General features: G+C 33.2%; 1 protein-coding gene across 1 annotated transcript in view; it reads left to right on the top strand.

Annotated features, from left to right (window-relative positions):
* LOC106478300 (coiled-coil domain-containing protein 158-like) overlaps nucleotides 1-11,049 on the top strand; it is a 45,517-nt gene that overhangs the window by 24,898 nt on the left and 9,570 nt on the right. Inside the window, exons 14-15 of the mRNA XM_013938830.1 lie at nucleotides 850-996; nucleotides 4,491-4,652. Of these exons, the coding sequence (XP_013794284.1) occupies nucleotides 850-996; nucleotides 4,491-4,652 (309 nt within the window). The remainder of the gene's footprint in view (nucleotides 1-849; nucleotides 997-4,490; nucleotides 4,653-11,049) is intronic.

Raw genomic sequence — 11,049 nt, 5'->3', positions numbered from 1 at the left:
TGATGACTAACCGCCTTCCCTCTAGTCTTACACTGCTAAATTAGGGACGGCTAGCGCAGATAGCCCTCGTGTTGTTTTCCGCGAAATTCAACACAAACAAACAAAACCAATATAATCAAGAATATTTTATAAAAAGAGACTTCATCACCAGTTTTAAACTGCAATGTTTTTCGTAAAGCAAGAGGATGTAGTGTTGCTTTAAAACTTTTGGTAGTTATAGATATATAAATGAAATATCCAAAATGCACTAAATTGTTCAGAAAGCTGAAGAAATCACGTTTTAATACATAATGCTAACGGGGTAAAAGTTATAATTCTTATTTGTAAATATCCTCTGCGCATGTCTTAAAACGAATGTGAACATTTGCTTTTGTATAAGAATTAAAATTTTACCTTTATGACACACCAGTCTCTCTCAAAAATACCTTGAATCGACTTCTCTTAATAGGGCAGCGGATATAAGCTAATTGATATGTAATAATTATTCACTATTAAACTTGGATATTCGTATACGCTAATAATCATGACAACAATTAACATCCGATCACAAAAAACCTTACCGTAAGTAACTACATGGACACTTAATCACAAAAAATATCAATTATATTAGAATTATTCACTTATTATGTTGGTTTTTAAAATATGTTTAAAATATATGAAATAATTTGCTTCTAACATATCTATATATTCCTTACATAGGATATTTTTACATACGACAGAGAAATTATATGTTGCATATCTAAAATAAATAAGCGAAGCCACGTTACACAAGTAAAGAATATTTGTAGCATGAAAAGTATAAATTTGTCTACAAATAATTCATACAACATATACAAATTAATATTCTAGACTTAAACAGAAAGTAGAAAGCCTCAAGGAAAAAGACAAATCTTTTAAAAATGACCAGAAATTGAAACTCCAAGCATTTCGTCAGCAAGCCGAAAAAGATTTCATTTACCTTCGCCAGTCTACAGTTGACTTCATCCAAAGTGTCAGGTATATATATATATATATTCTGAGTACCTTAGACCTGATTTGTTCAGATTGTCGCTAGTTTGATTTTTTATGACTAAACCTTCTATGAATTATGTATAGAAGGTTTACCAATAAATGTAACTCTTATTTATAAGATCAATTTTTTTATATCTCATACAATTTACCAACTTTAGATAATGATTGTTAATTGACTAAGTTTTTTTAATTTTCTTCTTTATAATTTATTTAATAATTAGGTGTAAAACGCTTTAACTGAAGAAATATCACATTTAATATTGATATGTGTTTGATCTTGTACCACAATAAGACTGATATTAATTGAAATCACATCGTTCTTTACTGTCCCACTATGGGTTTCCAATCATGCAGAATAATGCATACGAGGTCTTTAAATCCCTTCTTGTCGCTGCACACCTTTATGAAGAGGCTTTTCACTCAATACCGAAATTCATTCTGCCTCCTGGATTACAATATTATTTGCAAAGCTACTTATATCAGTCGTTTATTAAACAATTCGTAAGATGTAGAATGCTTTAGCTATAATCCAAACTCAGGTAAGTAAAGCTTAACTGAAGTCAGAACAGAGTGGATAAACAAGGAAGACAGGTGAAATGATAATATTGGAGATTTTCGTGGTAAAAAAAGAAGATAAATTTTATAAGAAAAATTATGTTGTGACAAACTGTTCCATCCCCCCTTCCCCTCTCAGTGGCTCAGCGGTAAGCCTGAAGGCTTATAACACTACAAACATTAAACATTGGGACGCATAAGGACTGACACGGTACTAGCTGCTAAAAGGAACATAGTGTACAAATATGAATAGGGGCCAGAATTCTTTTATAGTAAATGTCTGTGACTTACTTGTTGGGGATAGATTCGAACACTGAACGGACAGCACACAGTCTGTTTACTGTATGCTATCGAGCCATTTCAGTATGTCTGCCTATTGTTAGTTTTTCATTCAAACCGTCTGTAAAGTATTTTTCATTACCAAAATTGTTTAGACGTCTTTGTTCATATTTTTCTTAAATATACCTTAACTTTAGTGTGTTACTTTGAAGTGTCTTTCAATAAATTATTTTTCCATTTTCTGTCTTATTTCTCTGTTCTCTTGAACATTTATTTTCCAGTCGGTACGGTTTCTTTAATTTGATTTTAATTTTTTAGTCGGAGTAGTATTAGAAATTAAATGAGAATAACAATACACACAGCACAATGTTCAACATTATATTTAGTAACTCAGCTCAGAGCATGAGATGGCTGTACTTCATTCATAGTAAATTTCCCTACATGCAACCTTAATGTAGAAGAAATATAACTCAGCGACTGACATATATATAAGCGTCTTCACTTTTGGAAGAAAAATCATCAGTTAAACATTGGGAGGCATAAGGACTGACACGGTACTAACTGTTAAATGGAACATAGTGTACAAATATTCCTTCCAATATCTGATCTGATATAAGGGCCCCCCAGTGGCACAACGGAATGTCTGTGGACTTATTCCGTTAGAAACCGGGTTTCGATACCCTTAGTGGGCAGAGCACAGATAGCCCCTTGTATAGCTTTGTGCTTAATAACAAACAACAATCGATATAAGGACTGACACGGTGCTAACTGTTAAAAGGAACATAGTGTACAAATATTCCTTCCAATATCTCATCCGATATAAGGGCCCCCCAGTGGCACAACGGAATGTCTGTGGACTTATTCCGTTAGAAACCGGGTTTCAATACCCTTAGTGGGCAGAGCACAGATAGCCCCTTGTATAGCTTTGTGCTTAATAACAAACAACAATCGATATAAGGATTGACACGGTGCTAACTGTTGAAAGGGACATAGTGTACAAATAAGGGATAGGATAAATATTCCTTCCAATATCTGATCCGATATTGCACCATTCGGCGAAATTCAACCAGACTGGATATTAATTTTGCGATAAATCGATAAACAGAAAGCATTTCCGTCAACATATTATTTCACAATATTACCCAAGTATGATACCACTTGCGGGTGCGCCACACCTAATACCAAGCACAGATGTTACATCATCTAGCCCACTGGTTCATTCCATTAGCTTCTAAACATAACAGTACTCACCTCCTGGTTCTCGTATTACAGATAGTCGTTATGTAATTCATATAAACATCACGGTTGTGTTGCACAGGTGGTAACGGCAGAGACAGCGATAACAACGGTAAGCATAATCCAAACAACAGTATCACACCTCTTCGTGTTTAAGTCTTTTAAAGGACCTGCGATGAACGTGCAGAACTGTACATCACTCTGAACATACATCGTTATTAATTACTTTTTAGGGGAAGGGGGAATATTATAACACTCCTACGAGTTATAGTTGAGTATGTTCAGCGCCGAGTTTTGATCTAACGACCCACCGATTGTGAGTCCAGCGTTTTAACCACTGGGCTGTACCAGGCCTATACAATACAAGTTTAAGAGTATTTTAAAGTCAAGTTGGGGCAGCAAGATATACACAAGATTATCGAGAATGTAAGTGTAGAATTTTTAAACAACAACAAAAAAGGTAACCTTCTTGGGAATAGACATTTGAAGATATGTTGTATCGTTTGTTTGTTTGTAATGAAGCACGAAGCTACACAATGGACTATCTGTGCTCTGCCCACCACGGGTATCGAAATATTTTGTATCGCGAAAATATTTTAGTGAAAGAGCAAAAATATTAGATTTATGCTAATAGCAAAATAAAATAAAATTGCCGATCTTGCGTGGAAAGATCACGAAAAGTCTGTTGTTGTTTTTTTCCGTAAAGGACAGAAAACCAGTGAAGGCATGGCCTAAAATGTAAGGGCATGGTTGACATTGGATTCACAACTAAAACTGATGCAAGTATGTTGTTAGTTAAAGAAGGGAGAGGAATGTTTTTGGACACAGGGGAATACAAAAGTATCGTGTTACATAGGTAAAGTCAAGCTTTGTGTGTTCATATGATCACAGTATAAAGAAGAAATACGACAGATAACACAGGTCTTAGAGGGAATACCACTGCAATCCACCTATTTATTAATAAAAAGAGCTGTTGAAAAAAAAAATAGGAAAATCATTTTTAAAAATCTTGAAATACAAATATCAAATTTATCTGCAGAATTATTAGCGAGTAAATTGGCTTTGATGTAATTACGAAAGCGAGGTAACTGTAAGTATTTTATATATACTGTGTATAATGTAGTATATTTTTTATTTACTGCCATGATACGGATGATGAACTCTAAGTGATCCTGAGAAGTTTAACAAAGTGTTTAAATAAACTGTCTTTACCTGTTGTATATGGTTTATTGTTCTTTTCCTAAGCTTTGAGTCTATTTTATTGGTATTAATCCATATTCACACAAAGTCAAATGTTAACCATTAAACAAATAAAGCACACGGGAATACCCAAGCAAAATAATTGTTTTTTTTAATGAATACTCTAACATTTACAAACCTATTAAGAGCATGTTTTGCTACTGCTATAGGACATTTACAGATTCAGGAACCTACAGTGTTCAAGAACTAGAAGGCATACCAAAAAACCTGGAATATCTGAGCAAGAACATCAATAGTTCTGAAAAGAAGGTTTTGTTTTCACTTCAGGAGGTTGAGAAGAGTGTTAAATACGACGATATTTTATGGGAAAAGTAAGTGAAAATACTTAATTAAGAATTAATAATTCATACTTTAAATATAGATGATAATGATATTCTCAAAGCTAAATAATAACTTACCGCAACTTGATGATTATACAAACATAAAAGTTATGAATATATTTTTATCTGTTACATGGGAGTTGAGTAACAAATAACTTGATCGACACTAAGAATAAGAACGTTATTGTCAGCCGACACAGATTGGGGGATATTGTAAAAAAAAATGTATAAAATCCTTGTTCTGTCGAGCTAGATTAATTTTAATAGTTTTTTACTGTATTATCTACGTCTGTCTATCTTTATTGTAAGTTTTGGATGGAGAAGCTGCTTGGGCATGATTAGCTTTGGTAGTTTTGACTGTATTATTTACGTCTGTCTATCTTTATTGTATGTTTTGGATGGAGAAGCTGCTTGGGCATGATTAGCTTTGATAGTTTTGACTGTATTATCTACGTCTGTCTATCTTTATTGTATGTTTTGGATGGAGAAGCTGCTTGGGCATGATTAGCTTTGGTAGTTTTGACTGTATTATCTACGTCTGTCTATCTTTATTGTATGTTTTGGATGGAGAAGCTGCTTGGGAATGATTAGCTTGGGATTAACGTTTGGGTTCACTTTTAATTGTCTTCTCCATTTGTGCTAGCATGAACAATCGGATGCCTTAATAAATCTTCTGTAGACAGTTTAATTTGTTTTAATTATAAATAGAACGAATTTTATTGGCAGACTACTGAAGCCTATGACCTAATGTTTACTAAAACTTTTCGTTGAAGTATCTTATTTAACCAATTGTGTAAATAACAATGAACAACTCTTACTCTTAAAAGACAAGGTAACACAACCATTGATTACCATAACATTTCAATGTCAACCGGAAACAGACACTTTATATATCTCTAAGAGCCTGTAAGATTTGAATTTGTTTTCTGTAGAAAACTAAGTTTCCATCTCCAAGTGATCAATAATTTTTTTCTAACACTTAGCTTTTATTGACCATTATAATCACTAATGAACAACTTTTATGTATTGTCAGCCTGTTGTTGAAAAGGATAAATGGGGACATCATTTTACTAATGTGAATCTGTATCACATCCTGTGACTGTTTCAGTACGTTATGAATACAACAGGGCAACTGCGACTGAGATAGAGGGCTACGTAGTGTATACGTATTCATAATTGGATCTTGGATCCTGAAGTGTGAATGGTTCAGAGGTTCCGGAATGCTAAAATCTGATTGGCTGGTGTTTGATTAGTTGCTACTTTCCAAACCAGGGCCTCTGATGAGAGCTGTTTATATATTTTCAATGTATAAAGCTTCCTTAATTTTTTCCACTTTTGTAGTTGTTGTGATTCTATGATTTTACAATTTGGTATCCAGTATATATATCAACCTCAACAGTAGTTGAAGGTGTTTGTGTTCGTAAGGAGTTCTTCTAAATGTCTCCAAGTTTCTCCAATATATGAACTTCCACAGCTCCATGGTGTTGTCAGGGGATACGGATTGTTTTGTATGGGAAAGAACGTTATGAACGGTTTATCCACGTATAAATCAAACTTGTACCTTTTGACGTTTTACAGATACTTGTATATTATAAGTGAGCTTTTGAGATGAAGGCATTAGGTATTCTTGTACGAATTTATGGTAGGTTTTTGCACGGAGGTCTGCAGGCGTGTTTAATGAAGCTGTTTGGGTATTCATTGGACCTGAAGACTGTCTTGATGTGTTTCAGTTTAGTTTGTAAATGGTCCTTGTTGTATATTTTAATAGCTCAAATAAATAGACAAGATACTACACCTATTTTAATGCTTTGGGGATAATTATGTTGGAAGTTAAGGTACTTGTTTGTGTGTGTGTGTTGGTTTCATCTAAATACAAGCAGTAAGGTGGCAATCTTCTCTGTGAAGAAGGACAGTTAAAAATTTCTGTTCTCTTCGAATTGAACTGTGAATTTAATGTTGCTGTGTATGAAATTGAGATGAAATAGAAAGTCTGTAACAGTTCTTTCTCCATGTTGTCCGATTACGAAGGTACTGTAGACCTAAAGTTTATGTGGTTCTGGCATAAGAGAAGATGACGTCAGGGCTGTAAGTTTGAACTTCTACATGTTTCACTGAGAAGCTGTGAAAGAAGAAATCTTAAAATCGGGAATATTAGTTTTTGATGCAGATGTTATTAATTCCATAATCGTGTCTGGTGAGAGAATACAACGGTTAGATAATGTTTTGTCAGGTTATAATTTATGTATAGTAACGATAAGTGCTTCCGAATCTGGAAAACGTCATTTAGATCAAAACTGACAAGCAGATCACTCAAGAATTAATGACACGGTTGTTGGACTTTGCTAGTAGGTGTGATAAGACGGGTACAAGAAACTTGACGATGTGGTGTTAGGGAGATTGCATCGAGCTGAACACACTGGTCTGAGAGGAGCTTATGTTTTCATGAATTTCAGAAAGGCCTTATATCGGAAACCTGTCGTTTTGAGTGTATGGTGATCTTCTTGGGAAGTCTTATTTCTTAAAAATCAATTAAGAACTTTGGTGCTTTTTCTTTATCTGTGGTAGAATCAGATTATTTGTACATTCTGTATTAGGTTTTGCAAACTTATGTTGTAGTCTACTAAGTCTAGATTGACTATGGAATGACTTTTGTCTGCGTGAATAATAATGATAAAACTGTCGTTTTTTTAGAAGTGAAAGGGCTTTCCTTTTTTTGTTTATTTTTGAAGTGAGGTTATTTTTAGATTTCTTCTGCAGAATAGAGGTCGAAAAAACTTCTCACTAATTCACAATGTTCTTTAGGAAGTTGTTTGGCGGCGGTAAACTCCGAGATTGGCACTGAGTTAGGGATAACAGTAAAGTTGAAGTCTAAGGATGCTTTTATCATAACAAAAAGTGCTAAGATCTAACAAATATCACTATATGATCTAAAAATGTTTTCAAATAGTAGGACAACTAAAAAACTGTGACCAAGATATTAACTACTGCCAATTAATCATCTGTCTTGAACTTAAAAATAATAGTCTCCTTTTGTTCTTTAGTTTTCTTTACAATTGTAAAGATTTGATGCGGTGATTCTACATTTTTGGTTTTGGTTTTGTGCGCACGAGCTTCGGAAAGTATGAGAAAAGTAAACGTATATCCAGAATTTCATAACATTCTAAAAAATGACAGAAATAGAACAGATTATAATTTGATAAAATCGTGTGTGTCATTCAAGCCTGAAAAAAATACTGCTTGTTAAAGTAAAAATGAAAGTAAGTTTCAGAGCTATTACTTTTTATTCATGGACAGTAAACATTTTCTTTATATAACATCGTTTGAGTTTTGCTGTCAAAAGAAATATTTATCGATCTATTATTTGTACCTGTTCTATTTTTACTGATCTATTTTTATTCTTTTGTTGTTGAGTCTCGTGTCAAATTAAATTTTTGATTACCATATACTATTTCATTTATTAATGCATTATTTTTATTACAATTAGGGCAATTTTTATCCAAGCTTTTTGACACTTTTTGCAAATGTTCTTTTTTTTTACTATTCCTTTATAATTAGATTTAAATTCCAAGAACAAGATCTGGAATTTCTCGAACAATATTCATACATCACTAATAATGCTGTAATTAAACTGAAACAAGAAAAGATGTTTTGCAAGAATCAACTTGATGACTTTACGACAACTCTTAATCATTTGTTAAACTCTTGTGAAGGAAAGGTACAAGTTAATTATTTTATTAGGATTTACCTCGTGAAAAAATAAATTAAGATATCTTTAATCTCAGTATATTACTCTGCCGAACAAAGCTGTCAGAGTTTTATGTTATGGTATTATTTTCAGGTTTTTTTTTGTTGTTTTTTTAAGAAGATAATTAATGAGCCGCAGTGTCAATCAAGACTCATTAATTATCTTCTTAAAAAACAACAAAAAACCTGAAAATAATACCATAACATAAAACTCTGACAGCTTTGTTCGGCAGAGTAATATACTGAGATTAAAGATCTCTTATATTTTTGTTTTCACGAGGTAAAACCTAATATAAAAACCGCAGTGTCAATCAAGAATAAAACTCTGACAGCTTTGTTCGGCAGAGTAATATACTGAGATTAAAGATCCCTTAGATTTTTGTTTTCACGAGGTAAATCCTAATAAAAAATTATGGTATTTTTTCAGGTTGTTTTTTCTTTGTTTTTTAAGAAAATAATTAATGAGTCTTGATTGACACTACGGATTTTTATTAGGATTTACCTCGTGAAAAACAAAAATCTAAGGGATCTTTAATCTCAGTATATTACTCTGCCGAACAAAGCTGTTAGAGTTTTATGTTATGGTATTTATTTCAGGTTGATTTTTTGAGAAAGTAATTAATGGTTGTTGATTGACACTACTGAATGATGTTCATGATTTCGTTGATTTTATATGGAAACTATGTTTTGATACATCGTTGAAACATTCTAGTCATAGTTCTACTAAAAGTTTGCAACCATCAATGTTATATGATTCCATTTCGTATTTCTTTTTATAACGTATTAAACGTGAGTTTTATCTATGCAAGCAGGATATTTTACAGGATTTGGCTAGAACTCTACAGAGTAATGTTTCGCTGAATCGATATTTATTCTTCAACAAATCAGGAGAAGAAGAAGTAAGAAAATTCAGCGAAGGTACGTGTAAAGAGTATTATCCAAAGATTTTAAAAAGAAACCTTTTTACTTTATTTGTCGTATCACAGCAAAAGCCCTCGTTCGCATTGGATGTAGCAGGTATGGCGTTTTTGACAAACTATTATGCATTCTTCTTTACTTTCACTCGTAAATTCTCAGAAATACTGTGACGTTTGTGGAAATCTCAAATAAAGTTTACGGTAAATTTTATCATCAATACGTAACCTAAGCTTAGTAAAATATGAAAAAGGAATTAAGCAATCGCTTGTGTAGCATATATTATTTGGCACGAAGAAACATTTGAATTCAGATGTTTCATCGTTCAACGAAATTTATCTTTCTCTCCTCTTATTATGTATCATATTATGTCATAATATATACTTTTCTTACTATTCTTCAAATGAACACTCTTTATTTTAGATACTGTCAATTTAAACTTCATCTAATGTAAAATAAAACTTTGAAAATGAACCTAACAAAAGGATTTTCCAATACATATAGTGACTGGCCATTTTCTAAGAATATTGCTTCTTATAAGGGTCATGCCGCCTGTATATTCAGTAATAGCCAAAACTGTCATGTTCTTCAAATTAATTTCGTTATTACCTGTTAGAATCAAAAACAGCATTGTGGGATTGTACGTGTAAACATTGGCTGTGTTAATCTTTCTAAGGAACAAGACAACCTAACTTCTGCCACAAAAACATTCCCAACACCATTACACTGCCTCTACCATATTTGTATTTGTCGGAACTACACATCCATGGTCAAATGCCTTATGGGTTTTTTCCCCATAATTTTACTCTTTCGTAAAACATAAAAAAGGTGAAACATAACTTATTAGACCACATTGCATGCTTTCAGTCATTCACCGTCCAGAGTTTGCATTCAAAGAATCACTGAACCACTTCTCGCATGTTTACATCTAGGATAACTAGTTTTGGACTGGCTATTAACTGTCATATAATCTTCTTCTTCCTTCTGCTAGGCTAAAAGCCTGTCAGCTGCATCACCCCACAAAGCTTTGCTATACATTCCCATCAAGATATAATACTTGTTCCTCTACCTCCTCCAGGGTTGTTCCTCTATTTCCAACTGCTTGTTCAATATTTGATCTCCTTTGGTCTTCCTATGGAATTTTTTCGATTGGTATCCACTCCGTATATTTCTTCGAATATCTCTATTCATCCATCCGCTTATGCCACATATTTTTTGTATTTTTATCTGTATAGAACGATTGGCGATAGTGGAACCCAGACCACTGTTGGTCAGTTAGGACACACCATATACATTTGTTACAAAACTGTCCAGTCGATTGGTTTTCCTTCTGTTTTCCCCCAACTGTTGGCAAATACAGTTATTTTTAATTATGTCATATGGACATCCTTTTGATTGCCACTGTTGATCAACACTGACGATCTATTTTAATAGTCAGTCAAAGAAATGCTGATCGTTGGTATGGCGACCTTACTAAATGGACATTCACTTTTATGTTCTATTTAAAGTCGGACAGATTCTTGTTTTTCCTCATGCGCTTATGGGGCTAAAATATTCATTTGACACATCGCATTATTCGTGTATTATCAGTTGTACGTGCATGAGATCTATTTAAAGTGACCAGGCGGTGAATCATTATATAGAAAAAGTAAAACAAAAACTCTAAACTGACTACTAAAGGATTATTGTTTTTGAATTTCGCGCAAAGCTACACGAGGGCTATCTGCGT

Source organism: Limulus polyphemus, unplaced genomic scaffold (genome assembly GCF_000517525.1).
Source record: "Limulus polyphemus unplaced genomic scaffold, Limulus_polyphemus-2.1.2 Scaffold198, whole genome shotgun sequence".
Classification (NCBI taxonomy): Eukaryota; Metazoa; Arthropoda; class Merostomata; order Xiphosura; family Limulidae; genus Limulus; species Limulus polyphemus.
Note: the sequence above shows the minus strand (reverse complement) of the source record. Positions and strands in the feature narration are given on the sequence as shown.